The sequence below is a fragment of the Clinocottus analis genome, unplaced genomic scaffold (assembly GCF_023055335.1).
Source record: "Clinocottus analis isolate CAN_PGR_092001 unplaced genomic scaffold, fCliAna1.0.p SCAF_165, whole genome shotgun sequence".
Classification (NCBI taxonomy): Eukaryota; Metazoa; Chordata; class Actinopteri; order Perciformes; family Cottidae; genus Clinocottus; species Clinocottus analis.
The window spans coordinates 173-24,414 of NW_027175893.1; the positions used below are offsets into that span (position 1 = coordinate 173).

General features: G+C 38.1%; 2 protein-coding genes across 3 annotated transcripts; one reads left to right on the forward strand and one right to left on the reverse strand.

Annotated features, from left to right (window-relative positions):
• Positions 1–950: 950 nt before the first annotated feature.
• On the forward strand, positions 951–12,077 carry LOC137787303 (very long chain fatty acid elongase 5-like). Of its 2 annotated transcripts, XM_068579628.1 has the most exons (8): positions 951–1,430; positions 4,539–4,602; positions 5,006–5,193; positions 7,515–7,592; positions 8,756–8,927; positions 9,478–9,602; positions 10,681–10,815; positions 11,529–12,077. In XM_068579628.1, exons 2-8 carry the CDS (start codon positions 4,545–4,547, stop codon positions 11,655–11,657), a joined length of 885 nt encoding a protein of 294 aa, XP_068435729.1. In that variant the 5' UTR covers positions 951–1,430; positions 4,539–4,544; the 3' UTR covers positions 11,658–12,077. The 2 variants fall into 2 exon arrangements, with proteins under 2 accessions (XP_068435729.1, XP_068435730.1); XM_068579629.1 differs by lacking the exon at positions 9,478–9,602.
• Positions 12,078–15,979: 3,902 nt separating this feature from the next.
• LOC137787304 (F-box only protein 9-like) lies at positions 15,980–22,259 on the reverse strand. Its single transcript, XM_068579630.1, has 13 exons — positions 22,081–22,259; positions 20,739–20,810; positions 19,935–20,057; positions 19,769–19,826; positions 19,506–19,605; positions 18,903–19,030; positions 18,688–18,802; positions 18,442–18,560; positions 18,029–18,119; positions 17,859–17,954; positions 17,653–17,743; positions 16,502–16,656; positions 15,980–16,415 (listed from the first exon to the last, which is right to left on the reverse strand). The coding sequence occupies exons 1-13, from the start codon at positions 22,081–22,083 to the stop codon at positions 16,307–16,309; spliced, it is 1,260 nt and encodes a 419-aa protein (XP_068435731.1). The 5' UTR covers positions 22,084–22,259; the 3' UTR covers positions 15,980–16,306.
• Positions 22,260–24,242: the final 1,983 nt, after the last annotated feature.

Below are 24,242 nucleotides of genomic sequence, written 5' to 3' on the forward strand. Positions count from 1 at the left end.
TATCTAAATAAATCTACTAAAACCAGTGCCCTCTCACATTGTATATTGTTACCCAAGGCACTGTACAATATGGGTGAACCTTAATTTGAGCCTTAACATTATTAAGTCAAGTGCCAAGGAGCCAAAAACATGACCAAAAGGAAAGATAATTCAGTGAGCCGCCATCTTTGATCGTTAGCATTTACGTTAGCACGTTAACAAACAGTTAAACAAACAGGAAAACCGACACGTTCTAACTCGACCAAAAGTCAAATCAACAAGATCAAAGAAGTTTAGTAAGTATTCAAGTTATGTCAACTATAACTTTGACTCTGCACATTGAGCTGGTCTCAAACAGCGTAAAGGAAGAGACGGGAATGTTAGTTCTCGTCTCTACTGAACCCTCTCTCGGTCCACAGCTCCCTCTGGTGGCAGAAACTAGAAAAATAACCTTCAGCAAAAAGCCTGAAGGTTTCAACACCATAGTAAAAAGATGGCTCATAAATCGTCATTCTGTGTAAATTGTAACCACACCTTTATTTACATCATCTAAATGTTGCTTTATCTCCCGGCATTTACAAGTAAAATGTTTCTTAAACGTTAAGTCTTCAATAGTAATACAAATACTAATATAGTATTTAATAGTACCATTTTTTTTAATTTTCTGCATCACCTATTTCAACTTCGAAAGAAGCCTCATATTTAACATTAATAAATTACTTTAGCTTGTGAAATATTTTCAATAGAGGTATTTTACTTTCTCCACCACTCCCCAGTTATTTATAATTTTGGAGGCTGATATTGTACTTTGTACTCCACTACATGGATTAAACATAATTACTATAGTTACTAAATTAATGAATACAAACTGAAATTATGGAATTATACTATCATAAGATAACAAAATTACTTTGGTTGACATGAGCTCTACCTTTACCAGTGATAACACCGCAGTGATATACTTACTGAAATTCTGCTCAATGAGTACTTTGACTTTTAGTACTGTTAATGACTGTATTTTCAATGTAGAAATTGCAATGCAGTGTACTTTTATCTAAGTCTCCGAAATGTCTTCTTCCCTCTGCAGAAGACACGTGTAAATGTCCAACTGATCTTACACGCCTATTTAACTGCGATCACAGGAAGGCAGAGCGACAGCTTTGATGTCATCTTTGTGATTCCGTGTCAGTGGTTGCAACACACCGGGTCACCTCCTGGCTGCAACCCTCCTGCAGGGCATCGGGCCAGTCTGCGTGTCCTCCCACTATTTTCCACTGAGCGACAAGGCTGCACATTGTGCTCAGACCGGCCAGCCAGCAGCCGAGGTTACACAGGCGGTTCTCTGCCTCCCCGCCTCTAAAGGTGGCAGTCCACGGCGCGCAGCTGCATCTCTTCATCCGACACTCAACATCTCGTTTTCCGACGCGACCGGACGGCCGGGCAGCTTCATGGTGAGGATTTATATTCATATGTTTTGATTTTTGATTTTTTTTCAAAGGGAAAATGTTGCAGCGCGCATGTCGTTGTGTGTTCAGCGGTGAGTTGTGTTGATGATGCTGGAGCGGTGACCTCTAGTCTGGATGCGATCGAGAGGATACGATAAGTGTATTTTTTTAATTAATTAATTCCTCTCTGGAAGTTTAAATCATAACATTCGAGGATGATGTAATGAGATAATCGCCGTCATCATGTTAGCGCTTTCATCTTTCAGTTGAACTGGAGACCGGGCTGCTGTTAATGCTGTGCACTGTACGTATAGTGTAGTTTAGATTACACGTGTGAGAATGCTGTTTGCAATATATGCAAACAAGCGGCAGGACGCAGAATTAGTTGGCAACGATATTTCAATGCATTTGTCGTGCATTCGGGATTCTCCATTATATTGACGCTCAAACATTACAGGCAGCCGAATGTTGCACACTATTTATACATGTAGTTACTAAACTCTATGTTTGATTGACAGTTGGCAACACTTTTCAATGTTGCTTTTGCTGCTGTTTCCAATTCAAGTTAGAAACGATTTAATTGATCACCAAGCAGCAATATATTCTGAGCATCTAAAGAGAAACACAGTCACGTACACAAACAGAAACATGCCGACAAACACACACACACACACACATACACACACACACACACACACACACACACACACACACACACACACACACACACACACACACACACACACACACACACACACCAAGGAGCTAAGATGTAGGGAGAAACCTGTATGTAACATTTAATTTAAAAGTATTTTTGTTCAGAGGATGGGCGACAGAGAGAATTCACCTGCAAGGACTCATCTTAAAGAAGCCCAAATGCTTGCTGCTTTCCAGATGATTGTTGGTTGCCAATTTCTGATTTTACAAAGATGCTGTGAAAGCAGAAGTGCGATGCTGTAAAATCCCCCTCTGAATAAAGATCAAGAGATAGACGATAACTAGTCTCCAAACTGGCTGTAATTTGACAGCCGGTTTGAAAAAATAAAATGCTAAGCAAATACAGGCACATCAGATGGATTCAAAAATCATGTAAAAATCCATAATGAAAACAAAGTCTTTCTTATTCAACATTGACCACAATGGCCTAATACATTCTTATCTGGGCGAGCAACCTTTGGTATAAACATTTATATTGTGTGTATTTGTACTGTCATATTGGCCAACTCTACCTCCCAGTATTGGACTGTTTGAATGAGTCATTATCATCTGCAGTGATGAAATCATATCCAGATGATGCAATAGTGTTTCTTTTGATTGTTTAGATGTATTTTTAATGGCTCCAACATTCTGCGAGCACAGAGTGACAGACTGCTATAGCATAAAAATATGTCTATTCTCCGGTTTTTGAATGAATACTTCTTAAATGCATGTAAACAAAGTCACTGGTGTGCCCCGCAGTTCTAATAGTCATGACTTTGTTGAAGAGCATGACTGAATTGAGATGATTTATATAAATGAAACAGTTGGACTCATGTGTCTATAAGGTCCAAGGGTATTTTGTATAGCTGTATTTTACACTCACCTCAGACACACACAAATCTAACTGAAACCAAATGACTGTAACCAATCTGCTGTCCAAACCTGATTTGTTAATCATATGATGTAACATTATGTTCAGAGATATTTGTTGGAGAATAAGCAGAGGTTCACATAGCCCTCCGTCAGGAAAGGTATAAGAGCCACAATATCTCACTTCTGAAGGAGACATTATGTTGAAAAGACCTACAGTACATAGTCCATTTTTAGTTTCCAGCAGTGGACGCAGGTGTAGAAGCTGTCCAATAGTGCAGCCGGCTGTGACATAACTGGACGCAATTGAGTGCATATCGCTGAAACGCGCCAGTGAAAATAAATAGTTTTTGCAGTTGCGATGAGGCATTTTGTGCAAAGCTTGAGGTGGCACAGATTTGTGCGTGCAGTGTGAATGATCTTGTCACAACTGTATATGATATTTTCCTGGAGAGGGTGGCAACTCCAGAATTGTACGGTTTGTGTGAGAAAGCTGCATCAATGCTCTTGCGAAGTATAATTTGCAGGAAATGAGGGACTGTGAAACCTAAGATGTTTGTCCAGGGTTAGAGCTCAGAAAAAAAACTGGCCATACATTAGTAGAAAGTGGACAAACCAGTAATAAAAACTGAAAACTTCTGATAACAAAACATATCCAGATATTCATATCCATACATAGCATTCTGCCTTTTACCACAGCGTTGGTCCGACTCACAAGCATAGCATTGGAATCTGAAATGATATGACACATGATACTGTTTATGGAAAAAGTACTTACCTCTTACAGAGGAAATCTGCGCTTTTCAACTTTTCCTGACCAGAAGCACTGCTGTTTAATCAGCTGTTTGAATACAGTAACCGAGGGTTCAAACTCTCACAAAGGACAGAGTGATCCAACAATAATGTGACACCACAATTTGACAGCTTTGGCAATAGAACATGCACAAATATTTAGACGTTTTGTCAAAGTAAATGTGGCAGCATTGGCAAGAATCATCAATTTTCAAATAAATCTATGCATTTCATTATTTCCAACAATCTAAAAGCCAGACAATCCCTATACATCGGTCTTGGCCTCTTGTTTTACAGAAGTGGCCACATTTGATCTGTTGTTTCAAACCACAGGGAAGTAAAAGATCCGTTATCAGGACTTTTCACTTATAAAATACAGACACAATAGGCATGCATGAAAATGGATGTTAAATGTTGTGATTCAAGCACTATTTAGGGTTAATCAGAACTTTCTTGTGATCAATAAAAAGCCATCTGTCAGGCAGATTCTTTTAGTTTTGTATATTCAAAGCTGCACTAATCAATATTTTCCACAAAGAAAACACGTCAAATAACTGTGTATAATGTAAAGCATGACACTTGTACTAACACACTCTGCAGTTCCCCTCTTCTCTACGGGGCGTTTCAGTCCAATGTTTGCTTAACATGTCAATCATGTATGTGATGTTCAGCTTTTTCTTGTGTTTTGATTGTAAAAAAAAACTGGTTCATATCGCTTCAAATTGTTTATATTGTTTTTTTTCTGTTTTTAAGTGACAGATGGAGACTTTCAATCATAAACTGAACACTTACTTAGAGTCATGGATGGGACCCAGGGGTAAGTCAAGTTTATATTCTCATCTTTAGTTGCTCATATTGCTGTTGTGTTGCTGTTGTCTTTTTTGTATGTTTATCTCCCAACATGTTGCAAATGTTGTATTTACTGCAAAAGCTCAGCAGTGTACTCCAGTTGTCAGGAACGTCACAGTGGCGGCATTATCAACATTACCTAAAACCTTTGACCCAAAACCTTTGACCCAAAACCTCTGACATTACACTGCACACATTTTAGGAACTTGCACAAGAAGTTTTCACCTTCTTGCTGCCAACCTTTTGATGTGTTGCGCAAACATTCCTTTGTGCTCACGGCTGCTGCTTTTCACTTTTCAAGTTCTTCTGCTGTTACCAATGACGCCATGTTATCGACGGTTAAATCAGTCCTCTTTATCTCCACATTTCAGATAAGCGGGTGCAGGGATGGCTGCTACTCGACAACTACCCACCGACCTTTGCCCTCACAGTCATGTACCTCCTGATCGTATGGATAGGGCCCAAGTACATGAAAGAGAGGCCCGCGTACTCCTGCAGAGGCCTCCTGGTGCTCTACAATCTGGGCCTCACACTCTTGTCCTTCTACATGTTCTATGAGGTAAACAGACTGCCCCGCAGTGAGAGATGTGTTGAAGTAGGCCAAAGCAATCACTGCAGCATCACTCTACAGACAGATTATAAAAGACAAAAGAGGAAACTGACCTGAATCTGTGCAGCATCCTCACCAAAAAAAACTCTAGTGTGGGAATATGACCAGATATAATATGTTTAACTCAAGGAATACTTTGACATTTTGGAAAATGCACCTTATTGCTTTTCTTGACTGTTGAATGATATTTATACCTCTCTCATGTGTATATGAAGCTACAGCCAATTTAGATACAGCTTAATTTAGCATTAAGACTGGAGGCGGGCGAACGGCTGGCCTGGATTTGTCCAAAGGTAACATAAACCTCGTACCAGCACATCTAAGGCTCACAAATTAACATATTATATCTTATTTTATAAGCATATTTCCCAGAAATGACTCTGAATAGACTTGGGCCTATTGCTACATGCATCTCTCACTGAACGCTACCATTAGAGACAATGCTGTCAGGGAGTGAGAGTGACAGAGCTGGACGCTGACAGGGACACGCTCATTGTTCAGCCATCGAATCCCTCTTATGCCCTTGCAGACATCAGCACAGCCCTCTTTTGTTTGCTGGAAAAATGCTTTTGATTAACAGCTGACTAAATGAATTGTAATTCAATCGACATTGATAGATGCGCTAATGTAAACAAAATGGTGACAGAGTCCGAGCTAAACACGCGGTTTCAATTATCATAGTGATTTTAAAGTGTGTCTGAATACCAGGAAGTCCGAAACAGATGAAGTAGTGGTATACGTGTAAGTCTAAAGCATCTGTACTCCCCGTCCAGCCATCCGTCTGCATTGCATAAGGCCCCAGTGGACTGTTGTACTTTGTACTCTGACATGGGGTGAACTTTCCGCAGTCCAAAATCAATGCCACCTGATGTGAATCAAAGTACAAGCAGGTTTTGTTCTTGTCTAGTTTCCAGGTCACAGCGGTTTGTCACATAATGATTGTGATTAATCTGATTGTGATTACTTTTGTAATATTTAAAGGCTGACTAATGCTGCTGTAGGTTTGAACAAAGAATCACCGAGTTATAAAAACTGCGAGGACGGCTTATGTGTGTGCGCACACGATAAAATGTTTGATGTTTATAAATGAAATACTTAATTATGTTGCTGGTTCTTAACTAGGTGCAGCTTCTTGGCTCTGAGTTTAGTTCAGGAAGCATTTTACCGCAGCAGACAAAGACAGTGTATCTTTATTGATTTGGTGAATCAGCATTAGGCCACGCCATCCTGCATTAGAATAATTGTTGTTTAAAGGGACATGACGCTGACTGTACACATACAGATCAGTTTACTTGTCAGTTCTGCTCAACCCACAAACAAAGTTCAAATATTAATTATTATTATTATAATAATGGCTTTTATGACTTTTATCAAGTCGGAAAATAACCCTCTGAAGTCTTTGATAAAGATTGTTTTGAGTCTGAAAGTTGCCAAGCCTGGGCGGTCTAACCAAGGGCGGTAATATCTTTGGATTTAATTAGTATAATTGCTTTTACTTTGTCCACTGTACACTTCTTGCTGATATTGTGTGCGACGGACTGTTTGTTTCATTTTTGTAATCTTGTCCTGTCATTGTATACATATTTTAATGAAGCGAGAGTAACGTTTTTGTTCAATATTATACATTCACAGAATAAATATTCAAGTTACCGAATAGGAAGTGTAGGATCCAATGTTTATTTTCCAGTTCGACATATACTAGAAACTACAAGTCAGAATAGGTTAGTTATTAACTGATTTTTAGCCATAATTGTTTATGCAAGTTTCCCTACATTACGGATAGATCACTGGAGTACCACTTCAGTAGAGGGAAAATAAGTCAGATTGTTACTGTTGAGTGTTTGATAATATAGAAATTCTGTGTCTTAAATGTTTTAATAGTTTGATTAATTATTAATTCCAACACTTGTTGTGATAACAGTCATAAAATCACCCTAAGAATCATTAAACATCATGTCATACAGATTATTTCAGTAACAGTGTGAGCGCAGGATTTTTTATATATGACATCCTCTGTCCCGGAGAAAGAAATCCACAAAAAGCCCTTTAACAGGGAGAAAAAGGAAAGAAACCTTGGGGAGAGCAACAGAGGAGGATCACACTTCTCCCCGGATGGGCAGAAGTGTGATCTGACTTGCCGTCTATCTGTGCATGTGTGTATTACTTGCAGGGAAGGTGACGTTGTTTCACTTCTACATTGTGTCTGTCCACTGCAGTGCCTGTGTGTGTCGCAGTTGTATTGGTAAAAATATTAATTTATCATTCATCAGCTTGTTACTGCTGTGTGGAGCGGTGGATACAACTTCTACTGCCAGGACACTCACAGTGCACAGGAAGTGGATAATAAGGTGAGTCAGTCTGATTTACAATTTTTGTCATTGTTTAAAATTCTAAAATGTAAAATAATATTTTTATGTGATAACATGTTTGGTATTTTATTTCCTATTCTGTTTCTAGGTGTTATTCATAAGACAGTAAACATATAAATTCCAGTTATTGTAGGTCATTGTATATATATATATATATATATAAATATATATATATAGCTGCAGAGACAGGAGAGTCGGTTTAATCCGACTCTCGTCATCATAACAACGTTCTTCAGTTGCCCTACTGAGCTCAGTGGAGGTGAAAACACGGCTCCCGGAGAAATGTGTATGGCTTTGCAGTGTGTTAGCATGAAAAATTATTGGCAGCCTGGTGTAGCCTCCAGAGGAATTTAGTTCGTCAACTTCTCTTGTTCTCGTAATTTATTTCCTCGATCACAGGTAAAGTACCAAGCTCTGCATTTGCAAAGGCAGGGAGTCGTCCAGTCAACGCAGGTTGACCGTTTAAAACAACACCCCGAATAGCTGGAACTTCGGCTCTTTAATACACGGTTTTCCGTCATCAACATATCATAAGCAAAGTAACATTTAATTGGCTCTAAACTGTCAAGAGGAGGAGAATCCTGTGTTCTCATCTCTTCTTACAGAAAGGGACGTGCAACATCCAGTCTGCTTCTCTCTAATGTCAATATACTAATAAACAGGTGTGTGTGTGTGTGTGTGTGTGTGTGTGTGTGTGTGTGTGTGTGTGTGTGTGTGTGTGTGTGTGTGTGTGTTAAGGAGTGCAGGCGTGTGACTAAAGTTCCCTTGAGAACCAGACATTTCTAGACACAACTACAGCTGCATAGCTGTGTTGTACTGACCTCGCTAACCTAACCTAAACTTCACTAGACATGAATATGAAAAGCATCTACAGAAATTTTAGATTTATATCATCAAATGTGATTAAATCAAAAGGTGTACACTACAGGACAGAAAGTTAAATTGCTTTACGAGCAAGAACTTTCAAGTGCCTTTAAGGAAGACTTTTGATTACTGATTACTTTGTATGATACATAGTATGTGCAGAAATTTTGAAGAACTTCTGAACTGTAATATTCTGATTGGCCGGCTCGCTAATGTTCTTTTCAAAAAGTTGTTCTTCTGTTTTATTCCTCTTTTTGTTTTGCTGCATCTCCTCGCAGATCACCAACGTCCTGTGGTGGTACTACTTCTCCAAGCTCATCGAGTTCATGGACACCTTTTTCTTCATACTACGAAAGAACAATCACCAGATCACGTTTCTCCACCTCTACCACCACGCCAGCATGCTGAATATCTGGTGGTTTGTCATGAACTGGGTCCCCTGCGGCCATTGTGAGTGTTATAACACAACTTTACCCTCCAGGGACTCAAATCACTGCAGTAACCACATTTACGCTTTGGCCCCAACGAGAGCTAAATAATTCAATTGCTCTAATGTTAAACGCATTAGCCTGTTTTCCCCACAACGCCTTTAAAGGACACGAAGTGATCTGAATGCTGCTGCACTGTGTTAAAGAGCTTCTTGTGCTTTTCTATTAAAGTTGTGCACAAAAACAGCACAGCAGTCTGCGAGTTATGCAGTTGTCAATTTCCATACACTGACATCATCCATATTAATAGCATTTTACTATAGATTTAAATATAATGTTGCACATCAGATCTATGAACAGGTTTCATTAGTCATCAGATGTTCACTATATTATGTCTGTATTACTTTACTGTTAATAGCTTCTATTGATTTTACATCAACATTATAGTAATGCTTCCACACTGACAATAAGTTATTTTCTCTATGATCATAACACCCCTAATGCACGTCACTGACCTTTATTGCTCGCAGTACATAAGTAACTTCCTGTATTTCTCCTCTGTGTCTCGTCAGCGTACTTTGGCGCCTCCCTGAATAGCTTCGTCCACGTGGTGATGTATTCTTACTACGGTCTGTCGGCCATCCCTGCCATACGGCCGTACCTTTGGTGGAAGAAGTACATCACACAGTTTCAGCTGGTGGGTTCAGCCCAGAGGTGGTTGAACTGCTTATATATTTTTGCTGAAATACGAGTAGAAATAATAGATTAAGAAGTTAAAATTAAGTGTCATCAGCTAAATTTAAAGTACCAAAAGTAGTCATAATGCAGAAAAAGGCTAATTACTCCTGATGTAACATAAATATACTGTATATTTTATTGGATCATTATTACTGATGCATCAGCCTTTTACTGTTTAATTTAATTCATTTTAACAATTTAATATACTGTTAGGTAGTTAAATCTGCAATACGCATGTCCTGAGGGCATTTCTGATTATTATTATTATTACGTCTCAAAATCTTATTTTCTTTAAAGAAGTCAGTGAGTCCAGCAAGAAAACTGTAATTCATCAGTTTCTATTAATTTATTATTAATAGGTTTGTTCAAAAATGCTCTAAACAAACAAAACAAGGAAGATTAAGACTTCTGCAGAGGTTTCTGCACAACAATAACTAGAAAATGAAAAAGCTTTGGAAAATAATTGATTAATTGCATTAAAAATACATATTCTTACCGCAGTATTAGATCTTTTGACTTAAAGGAAATCAAACATAAACAACTAAATTACAGACGAGACTGACTTGTGCACTGAACAATATATTACATTTAATTGTAAATTAAAAATAATGGCTGCCAAAATAATGTAGAGAAGTAAAAGTACAATGTTTGCGTTTGCCTTCTATGAAATAAAAATACGTAGGTATAAATACCTCAAAACAGGACTTATGCACAGTATTTGAGTAAATTCACTTTCTCCCCTGTTTCTTCCCTCACTGCACCTCTTGAAAAGTTGAAGTAAAATATATGTTCAGCTCTTGACTTTTGCTTTGTGTGACAGTAGTTGAATTCACTTTACATTGTGAGGCTTTATGTTGCTATTTAGATGTTGAAAGTGTCCTCTGATTATTTTCTCTGGGACTCTCTCTCTCTAGTCCTAATACAGTGTAAAAATGTTCACCGTCCTCTAAAAGATATTTTAGGCTCTGGATCAATAATGTGTTTCTATAGGCTCTGTGTGTCACCTTCACATAGCATGTGTCATGTTTCCTCCACAGATCCAGTTCTTTTTAACCATGTCCCAGACGATGTGTGCAGTGATTTGGCCATGCAGCTTCCCCAAGGGATGGCTGTACTTCCAAATAAGCTACATGGTCACACTCATTTTCCTTTTCTCAAACTTCTACATACAGGTTAGTGGGTTTTTCACTTTTAAATGGTTACTTAATAGTAAGGATACCTTTGGTGATTGATATTATTGTCAGCAAATGCCATTAAAAAGACCACAACTGACAATGATTTGATCCCACTAACAAGTATTTTCTGTGTAGCCAAAGCATGTGATAGCAGTCTCCATTGTTGTACATTCAAAACAATAAAAACACATACACATTAACCTTCATATTGATGACCAAATCTTTTCATAAGAAACAGGCTTGAAGCTGAAAGGAAGAAGGAAAGGGTTGAAAATGTATTTAGTATTTTCAGGACACATGCTACAAATAGTGAATAATGTCAGCTTTGTCACTCCTTACATGAATAAAACTGTATATGTGTGTTTGTATAGAGGTAAATTGGTACATAAGCCGAATTTGGTGAACTAGTTATGTTACTGGAGGCAGATCTATTTGGTTTAACATGTGTCTATGTTATGTTGCTTATAACCTGTCCAATACTGGAACTTTGAGGTTTTGAAAATGTGATAATGATATGCAAAAATATTTTTAGTTTTGTTAAGGACCCCTTAAATGTGTGACCGAGCCTTGTGATGGAAACACTGTTTCTAAATAACTTCATATCTCATAGTAAAAAAATACATTAGTGTTTAATCACAGCATCTAATCCTGAAGCAGCCTGTTCGTCTTCTGCGTGTTTAATCATATGTTATTTCTGCTTCTCTTTCAAGACTTACAAAAAGCAAAGTGGTTCTCTAAAGAAGGGGCACCGAAATGGCGCTCCTGCATCAACGAATGGACATGCAAACGGGATGCCAGCCACGGAGCGCTCTGCACACAACAAACTGAGGGTGGACTGACGTTTGAGAAACCGCCACCTGATTCTCACTGTAGCGGGTTAGCTAATGCTGCTAGGAGGTATATGTATCTTCTTATCTAGAATAGTTTAGCACTCACTTGAGATGAAATAAGCCATAGTCACATATATCCAGAGACGTTCCATCTTTTTGTACATGCTCCTATACTCACGGTATTGAATAATAAATTCCCATAGAAGAGTATTGTAGTATGGCTGCACAATATTACCTCACCCGACCACGAGAAGAAATTCACTCCACTTGATTCCTTCAATGAGGCTTTTCACACAAAAGGTCCAAAGATGAACGTTTTCAGCTGTTGGTTGCAGCTGAAGGTTTTATCACACTCAATGACGTCTCTTCCAACTACCCAAGAGACAAATAAAACAACAACGCTGACTATGTTCCTTCAGTGTAACTAGGGCAAGCATTCTGAGTCTTGCTTTACCTCACTCCTGTTGTTGCATAAACCCACATTTTGCCCTATGTACTACTGTCACACATGTTATGGACGGATTGCACCGGTAGATGTTTTGCTGGAGGGCTGATATTTATATTTGCAGAGCAGCCTCTCTACTTTGGAATATTTAGCCATCTAACCAAAGCATAGTGTACTGCATTTTCAGGGATTCATATTCAAACCAGACACAATGTTAGAGGGCAAGTTGTGTTTCATGAGCACAATATGAAATCAATTCTCCCCATGTTATATATATATATATATATATATAAATATATATATATATATATATATATATATATATATATACATATATATATATATATATATATATATATATATATATATATATATATATATATATATATATATATATACATATATTATATTTTTGTCTCCTGTTAGATTAATAAAATATCTATAGTTTCATCCAGTGAATGCAATTAAAACTTGAATTCATTAAATTAATTAAATATAGGTCTGCAGTGCAGCTGCTTTTGGGTAATTACTTAGGTAGCCTATCAAGTGAATCTTATCATATTGTATAATTAAAATATAAAAACTCAAGCATATTATATTCAGATAAACTTTACAATTTTTTCATTATTGACCGTGCGAACAGCAGATTAAAAAGAATCTCACTGAAATGTGCAATTGGTAGATGCTCAAAAGCTTTTGATTGTCACATGATCTTCCTCAATACAAGTCCTTACATTGCCCATAATAATAGAAATAGAAATGTCATGACAAGTGAGTAAACAATCAAAAAAGTGGGATCATGTGATGCGATCAAAAGCCACAAAACAGCTACTAAATGGATCATGAGATGAAATTGCTTTCTCAATGAATATGTAGTAGTTCTTTTTTTAACTTTGCATAAATATGGTGCCTTCTGGACCAGTTTATTTGGTTTCTAATTTAGCATTTTTCATCTTTTTAATATGCTATGACCAGATTCATGTTGGTCCATTTCATACTGATATCTGTCAAACTTCCAGTTCAAATCCTGTGCCTGATGTTTTTGTTTTTGATATATCAAATGTCCTAAACTATCATTCCTAACAAATGAAACATACTAAAACGACAGTGATGTTTATTTTATATTAAAATAATAGTTGGGAGATATGCTTGTACACTGTATTGCTGAGAGTTAGATGGGAGGATCAATACCACTCTCATGTCTCATGAAGCGAAGCTACAGGACAGCCAGCAGCTGGTTAGCTTAGCTTAGCACAAAGACTGGAAACAGGGGTAAACAGATAGCCTGGCTATGTCCAAAGGCTGTAGCTCATTTAGCTCTTGGCAAGAAAGCTAACAAGCATATTTACCAAAATGTTTAACTATTCTTTTAATATTTTACAAAAACGGTTTCTGGTTCTACCATATTAACATGTTTTTAACGGAAAAAAACATAAAGTCCTCACAACAACATTGTTTTGTTTTTTAGTGGAAAAAGAAGGTTGTGGAGTTTATTCCTTTGAGTTCCTTATGTTTATGTTATTTACTTTACTATAGGGCCAACACAGTGGATGCTGGTATACAAAACAATGGTACAAGGATGTTTGAATTATAATCTCTGTAAAACTGATACTCTCTGTGGAACACTGCTGAACTCCTCTACCATGCTGAATCAATTTAATGAGGTACCGTATGGCTTTAACCACTGAATGAGCATGCTGTGTTGTTCAAATGTATCGATGACCTAGATGCATGTTCACTGCAGCAGAAATTATTGTTAAATTCTTAATAATTCATACAAATGTATCTGCCTGACAAATATGATTCGGAGATATCTGCCAATGAGAGAAAACCTGCTCAACCTGCATAAGCCGTATCTACTATAATTGTATTTATAGTTAAATTATTTCCAGCTACATGCCATCGCTGTTGCAGTTCCTCTTTTGTACAAGGTGAAGGTAATAGAGTTTATATATTTAAGGGCTGGATTAGTATTTAACAAGATTCCAATTGGAAAAGGCAGAGGAAGCATATGTAATTACTTATTATGTACATTTTTATAGACTGTTAAAATAAATATAAATATATTTTCTGAAATTTGTGGCAAATCTGGTTAGTTGTGATTCATGCTTTACTCCCTGTAACTCATTAAAAAAAACTGAGATTGTAAACCTACTTGTTTTATTTCCTTGAAAATGATGTAATTTCTAGAAAAAATGTAACTTGTAGACAGACAACATCTGTACAGCAGCAGAGTTGAGAGTTCACTAAGCCTTATAATATTTTTTTCCATGCTTACTTTTACATATTTAATGTTTGTGTAAACATGTATTTGCCATGCTCGAGGTCTGGTTGCAATAAGGCTCAAGTGTCCAATGTTAACGCGCTAAGAGGGTTAAGATATACGTATTTACATCAGCATGTCATTTTGAGCATGTTAGCACGATTAACATTTAGCTCAACGCGCCACATGACCTCTTTTCTGTTTGTTTTTTATTTTAATGAGTATGTTATAGAGCATATTGTTAAAGTCAAAGCTGGCTCTAATAAATAAGATATACTATAATGGCAACTATGCTGTGTGTATTAGTCTGCTGCAACTTATTAACATAAAAGAAATTGTGATCACTTCTAGGTCCACCAATAAGGATGTTCAGTAGATTAATGTTAAATCTTTTCATAAAAGTGCTTTTGTGTTGTCTCAGTCCTGGTATTAGCACTTTGTGAGCGTTGTTATGAAGGAATGTTTTGGCATGCTCGATTATAAAAGTCCAATTTTGACTGTAAACTTAAATAATTGAACCCGACGCGGTTTAGGTGTGTGTTGCTGCGCTTACTGTGTGACAGAAAGCAACAAATATAAAACACTGATTTTCCTCAAGATATTAGAAATTCTCTCCTTTCCTGACAGCTGCTTTGACGGAGCCTCCTCCTGTCAGTCCTCTCCACTTCAGAGGTACCACTCTCCCACTGCGACCTCCTCCTCAGCACTGTGTGCAGACTGCTATGCTGGGTGTGTGACACAGCTCACATTTGACAGGACAGAGCAACTGTTTGTGAGCTTTGGTGGCGTGTCTGCTGCCCAGCCACTATGCAAAGAATGGCTTACTTACTGATTGTTTAGAGGCCATGGCCTGAGCGAGACAGAGAAGGCAGACGAGGCGATGGAGTTGAGGTTCTCCCCTGAAAACAGTGGTATTAAGAATGTGTTTACTCATTTCTACGATGTTCATAAAAAATGTCTCTTCAGGACTTTATAGATCGGGCTTTAGGACCCAAGGGTTACGAGTTCACTGCCAGAATAAATCCTGGTGGTGAAAGTGAAGAGGCAGCATCCAGGGCCCTTAAGCTAGGCCAAAAAGGCTTTACAATTAGAACAGTCATCATGTGCAAATCAACTCAAACTTATATCTCAAATTAAACAAATTCAAGTTTTTAATTGTCCTTTTTTCTGTTTTTATTTTTATTGTCTGATTTGAGAGCAGAAAGATAGCTTTGCCATTTGTGATGTAATAGTCATTCCTTGAGAATAGTTGTTTAAAACTCAACTAAAGTAAAGTCATCAAAGCATAAATCTTTTTAGCCTAATCCAATACAACTTTCACATGTATTTTCCCCCTGCAAATCCTGTTCCATCTGTCCGCACTCAGTTATCCCAGAAAATGTAATGTGTGGATTATTCCTGTCCTCAGCAAGACAAATAATGCACTGTAGAAGTCTCAAAATCACATCCGCAATGTCTTTTCCCTAATGTTGTGTAATAGGACCTCTGTAATTCTACTGATGGATCATATGTCCTATAGCCACGAATGTGCATTACATGCTTAATAACTGTTCGATACACATCACTACCCTGAGGCTGATGTTTTAGTCATTCAGTTAAAACAAATCAAACTATAAGAGCATATTCTGTTCACCACTGTTTATTTGAGGGAGAAAGTGCACCATGAAACAAACACTGTAAGAACATTCATTGCTTGGAGCAGGTGGGAAAGGTTGCTAATTTTTTTTAGCTCTCAGCCGATTATCATAATTTCTGAAATCAGAAATAGTATTCCATTGTGTGAACCAGAAACAAAAAGTGTCCGCAAGTAGGAAACATTAGGGTTTATATGTCAAGACAGAAATCCAGCTGCAAAACAATTCAAACAAGCTGGGAGGATGCATTTTCTTTAATTGCTGGTTAACCTTCTGCTGTGGTCTTTGTGGGATCATGTGCAGGTTATCAGGCAGTTTAAAGAGGCTGTTCGGAGAAAGCAGTGTAACTCTTCACCCGAGCAAAGAAGAAGGGTGTGTACATGCTGTCCAGGTCAAACGCAGTGATAACGGTTTCCCCAGTCGGCCTAAAAACACAATTAAGGTCAATTTAGAAACAAATAAGGTATTTTGTTCTTCTCCTTTCCACTACTTTCTAACTCGTGTCTCTTACTTGTACGTGATGTGGCAGGAGTGGTGGATCCACACCATCTTACTGAAACTCTGACGCCCCCCAGAGCACAGATGCAGTCCCACGTGAAAGCTGTGCTCAGCCTCTGGAGGCGGGTTCCGCCTGCAGAACCGATTCCTTTGAAACTCGGTCGCTTTCTGTCAACAAATAACAGTTTACAAATTTTACTTTTAACATTCTTAGGATTTTTTTAATTTACAGTGCAAGTGAGCATTCATGTGTCACTCAGTTTGCTACTTTATTACTAGTTAGGTAGAAGTGCATACATTTGAATTTCTTAGCCTCAACTGTACTGAGTGAAATACTTGTTTATTCTGTTAGCACCTCCTCATCTATGTTAGGTTAGATAATAAAATGTAGTAAATAAATAAACGCTATATCAAAAACTTAAATTTGATTTGCCGTCAGGTCGGAAGCGCACGTGCTACAGAACCCCACACAACACTGTGCGATGAGCATGCGCGACTCTCCGATTCTTGGCATTTTGCCAAAAGCCGATCTTCATGAGATCTCTGTGAGGTTTTTCTGCTGTTGCGTCTCTCACCAGAAAACAGACCTCAGCTCATCAAGCATGAACTGAGAGTACGTATCAAATCTACAACGCCGTTTTAAAAAGATGTGTAGAGGAAAGCAGCTCACTAAGCCACTGATACAACCTGATGCTCACACATCTGCACTTATTCTGTTTTGTTTTGCAAAAAAATAGCTTATTGTTTTCCACCATAAGCTATTTAGTAGTAACTAAATATCAGGTATTTCTTGCACCGATATAACTTTATTTTCATTTTTCTAACAAAGTGATAAAAACATGTTTTTCCTACCATCACTGTTGTGGAAATTGTTAATAATTATTGTGAGGAATAATTAACATTGATATGTGATCAGACAGTTCACATATAGTATAATTCAAAGGTGATCTGTGCAACTTTGTTGTTCAGGAAGTTTGAATCAAACAAGTAGCCCTTCAGATTATTTTATACCTCAAAGTAGCTCTCGGTTTCAAAAAGGTTGGTGACCCCTGTTGTAGCAAAACTATTTGCATATGTGTGGAGCGCTTTGTGGCAATCATTGTGTGCATAATTAGATTTGACAGTTTGAGGTTCTCTTCCATCTTCCCCCAAATGTATTCTCACCTCTTTCTTCTTACAGACAACAGCGAAAACTTTGGTTTGATTGTCTGTCTCCTGTGACAGACGGAAATGACCGAGCAGAACAGAATCCATTCTGAAAAATTAAGCAAAATTCAACAGTCGTAAAAAGTGCTGCCACTCACAAGAAAATTATTTATTAATGTTCCAACATCCACTCTAGCGGAGTTGGTATGAAACAGACGGCGTACCTGATGTTCTTAGTACGCAGGCGAGGAACCACTAGCAGAGGGTCTTCAGGGGTGGTCACCATGACCACGTGGCCGTCGGAGAAGAACCGGAGGTACCTGTGAGAAGGATCTGATCTATGACATCTGCACAACTCACAATCAAAAGATCATAGTTTAAGTCGAACATCTACCTGTAGTACTCAACGTGGTGCCAAGCTCTGTAAAACCCATCCAGCGATTCCTCTCCTTGACGGATGTAAGACGTCTTGCTGATATAAACACCTGTGAAAAAACAGAAGGTTCCACATCCAGTAAATCCTCTTTATTGGATGTTCAGTGGAGTAATAATAGAAAACTAATTCACCGGTACATTGGCCAAAATCAAGATCGGTCCAATGTTATTTTCACTGTTAATGTTTAGCCAAATGGCTATTTGAAAAAGAAGAATGTATCCTTTGTTAATCCCCTTGAGGATATTATCCTCTGCATTAAACACGTCCTTAGTAATTAAGGGGTAATTTAGGAGAATCCAAAAAACACACTATATTTGGTGTGGTTTTATATTTGGTGTCACTACTGAAACTGAAAAAAATACTTCAATTACCATCGTAACGGACACGAGGTCTCTGCAGATACATCTCCCTCCAGGAATTGAAGGGAGCGAGTTTGGTGCAGTTTCGTCCCCAAACTCTCAAACAGGCCAAATGCCAAATCTCCGGGTCCCTGAAGAGCGATGGATAAAAATTTAAAAAAAGATTGAGTGACCCTTAAACCATGCACATAGAAATGAAGCAAGCTATTAAAAAAAAAAGCTGTCACACATCTAATGTGTCATGACAGCGGGTCTGACCTTGCACAGATGTAAAACCCTCGGCAAACCAAAGAGAGCTGCTCCAGGGCTCGCATGTCCAGATCACTCGACACAACCCAACGGAAGATGTACATCAGGATTTCACGCGGCAAGGCTGCAGTCAAAAAAACACATTTAATATAAATCCATTCATAAATTCAAGTTGATAATGACTTGAGACGCGTTTACAATCTAAAATTAAATACAGATTTTACCGGAAATGTGCATCTGAGTCAAATCCAACTCAGGAGTGCAGATCTTTGGAAAAGAACATTCCAGCGTGAGCTCCTGCTCAAAGTAGGCAAGTAGATCCTCGATTTCCCCGTCAGCATTATCGTCCACGCTGCAAATAAAACGTGTACAGTTTTAGACGTGAGAGTATCTACATCTCTCATGCAAGCCTGTACATCATTCACCTTTTAGATAAGAGCACAGTGTTTTAATGGGTCAGCACACATTAGTAATCCAGGCTCCATGATGCGACATTAATGCAAACATTCATTAATTGGATGGTTTGACCTTGAGAGTCAAGATTAAAATAAAAAATGCTTTTTTGATCACATCTGCCACATCGATCACATCTGCTTATTGTGCTATGTACCAATAAATGGAAAGATAACTATTCTAACCTTACATGATCACCTATTTTCAGGTGATTATACAGAAAAGAAATTTGTTGGTATTATATTCAATTTCTGCTACTATATCTCCCTAAATGCAACACATTGTTCCTTTAAGATGAACGACACATTAAAAGATGTTTTAAGAGATCTAAATTAGATTTTTTTATAATATCTAAAAAATAAAAAGCAGCTTACTAGTTTCCTCCCACTCGGTCAGCATCAGGAGGACGGCTGTAGTTGATTTTAAACTCAATGTCAGGCACAAGCTGCATAGCCATGCGATAGAACTTGATTGCTGCAAGTAAAGAAATACATCCGATGCGTTAACATACATTTTTTCAGCTTGTGCCTTTGTTTGATAGATTATAGCTTTTCGGTTAGTCTCGAAAGAAGAATTGTTTTGTGACATTTCATCCTTTCACTGGTGACTTTGATCCCCATCCATCCGACCTGCGTACCCTCATAGACGGCTCCATTCTGCTCCTCCTGAACAGCTCTCAAGAAAAGCTCGGTGGCCTGAAGAAAGACGTAAGAGGACTCACACCATTCATTCAACAGCAGTGTGGAGTTCATTGAAAGCACTCTACAATACATCAAAGTACATGAAATAATTTCACAACTTACTCTCTCCTCTCGGACAATATCTTGTGTCCTACTCAGACCTTTAGCTCGCAGCAGCCGGCCACTTGCTCCAGAGCTCTGTTTGAGTTCAGACATCCACTGCGCTCTGAACGTATTGAGCTCCAGCTTCAATACAATAAAAAGATTATTAAAGGCCAGAAAAACAGTCCCGGGCTTCTGTGTTCTCAATCTCCCTTGAAAGGATTTCTCAAAAGCTATTCCTGAATAGGAACCATGTGAAATAGTTGACATCTTTGTTTTAACATACAAGGTTTCTTGTTGTACTTATGAATAATATCATAACTTGGCTCAATATTCCGTAAAATTTGTAGTAAATGGTATCAATCTGCATGGATTGTCTACACATACAACAGTGGTGTAAATACAAGCCCATACAAATCCAAACATTTGCATAGGAGAGACCACTAAGCTACCAGTGTTGGAAACAGTATGACAAATACAGCTTGGGTTTAGAGTACATGTATTTATGTACTAATATATGATATACTTGCGCTGCACATGATGGATTCATGTGACACTTTCACTTTATGAAATTATCGAACTTTCATTCAAAATTCAGTGAGTGGTGCTTGCTGGCTTTACAAGGCAGCACCCTATTGACAGTTTTGTGAAACATAAACAATAAGATGAGAGTCAAATAAGAAAACAGCCAAGCAAAGAAATAATACTCTCACTGCCTAAAGGGATAAGAGATAGTAGCAGTTGGAATGAATGAGATCAATAACTTAGAAATTAGAAAAGAACATGTTATCGTCATCTATTGTCTGTCTGTATAAGATATCTCACGGGAAGGTTTGGGTCGTCTGAACCTTCATCTTCATCCTCAATCATACCTCCGACATCTTCATTTTCTTCAGCCTATACAAAGAAAAAGTTAAGTTTTACTTTAATTCATCAATCGTCGGTTATTTGTTCTGAAAATATACTGTGCTTGTGGATTTGTCCAGATTTTAGGTGTGCGGCTTCTTGCAGAGCACTGGTTTCCCAGGCGACATCAACCTGAACTACAAAGTAAAGCTTTTCTAATTTATAGCAGAACCGTGTGGAGAGATTATAGAGGCTGACTTTGGTCATAGTCTTCTTGTAATAAGTTGTAACTGTAATTACTTTCTTTGCCTGTTTTATTCTTTAAATAGTAAATAAACAAATGTGTTGAGAATAATGTGTCATTCATCAAGGTAAATTGCTAAATATTTGCATTTTTTTTTAAATTGAAAGATGTTCTGCTTTAAGACTAGATCAACAAATATGTGTAAATGAGAGAAAAGTAAATACATTGCAAAACAGAAATGTTGAACTGGGTTTGAGGCCATTTAGAAACAGTTACAGAGTTTGTCCACCAAAGAGCACTGATAAGGATAAAACGGATCCGTCTTGAGATATTGTTATATTATGTTTTGAAAAATGACTCAATGACATATACTTCCGGACTAATCTTCAGGCAAAACCAGCAATTCAACTCATAAGCGTTGTGGAATCGTCATACGCGGTTCTTACTATAATCTAACATTTTTATGAGGAAAATGATTTATCATTAACAGTAAAAAAATAAAATAAAGACATTAACCAATATGCAGCTTTTAAAAGGGGCTTCTCTTACATTGGGCAACATTTGTGCAGCGAACAAACAAACTAGGCTAACTTCACTACACACTTTAACATGTTTTACGTATTATCTGTACTACTACACGTGTGTTTCTGCTTACACACCGTTTGAACAGTTGCATTGCTTCAAACACACGGTGTTAGCTGTGGGAAATAACGACAACAACCACACGGATAACACTCATCGTCGTGTTCTCTGAACTGGAGTTAATCTATTTAAAGTAATAAAGCTCGCGAGCAGCACGCAACTGACCACGCCCCCCATGGAGGTTCATGCTAAAGATCAAATGCGTCGTGATCATTTCAAAGACGGATTATTGTTTGGTAACAAGTTAAAGGTCATTATTTGTCAACAAGTTAATAGTTATTATCTGTCAACAAGTGAAGCCCCGAACACGTCGAGCAGAACAACAACCGAGCATGACGTCACGGCTATGGTATCCGTGAGACGTTAGCCCCGTTAGCTCGCTCGCTAGCTGGCTAACTGGCTCTCTGGATATCTAGTAAAAGCACGGGGACCCACCATGACAGCGTGGCTAGTAGGCGTCCTTTGTGTCTGTTTTGTTTGTATCGTCACAAGCGGTTCAACACGGGCGTTTACAGTTCACGGTCGGAGAAGCGGACGACACAACGAACATATTTACGAGCTCGCAGGAACGCAGCCATTCCGCTGAGTGTCCCGGAGCTCCAGTGACAGGAAGTCAGCAAGTCTGGCGAAGTTAGGTAGAGACGGAGGAGCAGGTGGGTCATAGATAGGGAGGGCAAGAGACGACGTGTTCATGCAGTAATACGTGCATTCATATACTGTAATTCACGGTGAAATATGTCAGGAATTAATGTTAAAATAGATCAATAAAAGAATGGATGAATAAATAGAAACGAGAATGAAAACTTTAATTGATGTGTGATTGAATTGTGACTCTTGAGACCATAAACAAAGGACGCATACAAGGTATTAAGTAAGAAAGTTTAACAAATGTAAACATTTTAATTCAAACACATGAGACTGACAGAGAGGCGTTAAAACTAAATAAACTATAGCGAAAACACACCTGCACCACAAGAACACACATGCCCCAGAAGGTTATTTCTTTATAACCTTTTTTATAACGTAATGGGAACAATCTCTGGAGATTCATAGGTTATAATTGTGAAGTGGAGTATATAAAAGTGGGGATGTAATCAACAAATATTCCCATTATGGATTCATCTGTCAATTATGATCTCAATTAGTCAGTTCAGTAGTCTAGTTGTAGTAATACTGATGAGTATCTGATGAAGAACTAAATCTAGTGGAACTCTTGCTACTCAGGATTGATGTCATTCAGCTAACAATGAAGTTACCTTTGTGTTGATCAGCTCCTTAACCAAGTTTTTACTGAAGCCTACTTTTTATTTTACAGCATTTATTTGGTCATCTACAAGTTACTTTGCAGATCAAGACATGCAAAACATATGATGAGCTAAGTTAAACATATGATGCATTTTAATCCTTAACAATTACACAATATTTAACTTTGTCTTGTATTGTAATATATAAGTAATAGTGACCTGTTAATACAAAATGTATGTGCTGTAACACTCTGAAAGTAGAGGTACTTCTAATACAAAGTAATAAAGTAAAGGAGAGAACAACAATATATACAACATACATTAGTAAACTATGAAATACTATGAGCAGTTAGACATGGAGTTAATCCTTCCAGCTGCATTCACTATGCACTGCAGGGCTTTCCTGCTGTAGTCTGTGCAGCTTCACCCCCACACAGTGATGCAGTTGGTCAGGATGCTCTCGATGTTGCCACAGTAGAAGGTGCCCATGATGGATGGGGGGCTTCCTGCTTTCCTCAGCAATGTCATGTTGACTGCCCACGAGAGGTACTCACGGATGTCTATCCCCAGGAATTTGGTGCTGCTGACTTGCTCAATGTCCGCACAGTTGATGGTCAGTTGTGAGTGATGGTTGTGGCCTTTCCCGAAGTCAACAACAATCTCCTTGGTCTTGCTGTTGTTGAGCAGGAGGTTGTTGTCTCCGCACCACAGGGTCAGAAGTTTGACCTCCTTCCTGATGAGACCTATCAGAGTTGTCTGCAAACTTGACCATGTGATTGGTGCTGTAGGAGGTTTTGCAGTCGTGACTCAGCAAGGTAAAAAGCAATGGACATAGCACACAGGCCTGGGGGGCCCTGTACTCAGTGTGATGCTGCTCGAGGTGTTGTTGCCGACACATACCGCCTTTGGCCTCTCACTTATGAAGTCCAGCAGCCAGTTGCACAGCAAGGTGTTGAGACCCAGCTGATCAAGTTTGCAGATGAGTTGTGGGATGATGGTGTTGAAGAAAACAAAAATAAAGTAGCACATTAATTCATAAATGGGATCAAACGAAGGTAAAGGGCAAATATTAACCATATATGCTGTTTATATTGCTTCTAATTGGGATGAAGTAAACAATATGTTGAGTATTTGAACATAACATTGTTTGATTGTGTTGATTTCAAACACCCAAAATGCAGCAGGTCCACCAGACCCACGAACACTGACTGAATAAGAAAAACACGAAATTCACATAATGTATTTATTAATTTTTCCTTCAGGATCTTTGAAAACACGTTTGTAACTGGACCATCAACTTCACTTGAAGACCAAAATGTGAGCAGAGAAGAATAATTAAATTCAAGAGCACAC

Excerpts from the sequence above, each read along its gene's own strand:
- LOC137787304 (XM_068579630.1), bottom strand. Across the intron at positions 20,058-20,738 it reads CAGACGACCCAAACCTTCCC|CTGGAGCTCAATACGTTCAG; the intron begins GTGAGATATCTT and ends ATTGTATTGAAG. Across the intron at positions 18,120-18,441 it reads ACCTCGTGTCCGTTACGATG|GTGTTTATATCAGCAAGACG; the intron begins GTAATTGAAGTA and ends GTTTTTTCACAG.
- LOC137787303 (XM_068579628.1), top strand. The coding sequence starts at position 4,545 with ATGGAGACTTTCAATCATAAACTGAACACTTACTTAGAGTCATGGATG. Across the intron at positions 4,603-5,005 it reads GTCATGGATGGGACCCAGGG|ATAAGCGGGTGCAGGGATGG; the intron begins GTAAGTCAAGTT and ends TCCACATTTCAG. Across the intron at positions 10,816-11,528 it reads TCTCAAACTTCTACATACAG|ACTTACAAAAAGCAAAGTGG; the intron begins GTTAGTGGGTTT and ends TTCTCTTTCAAG.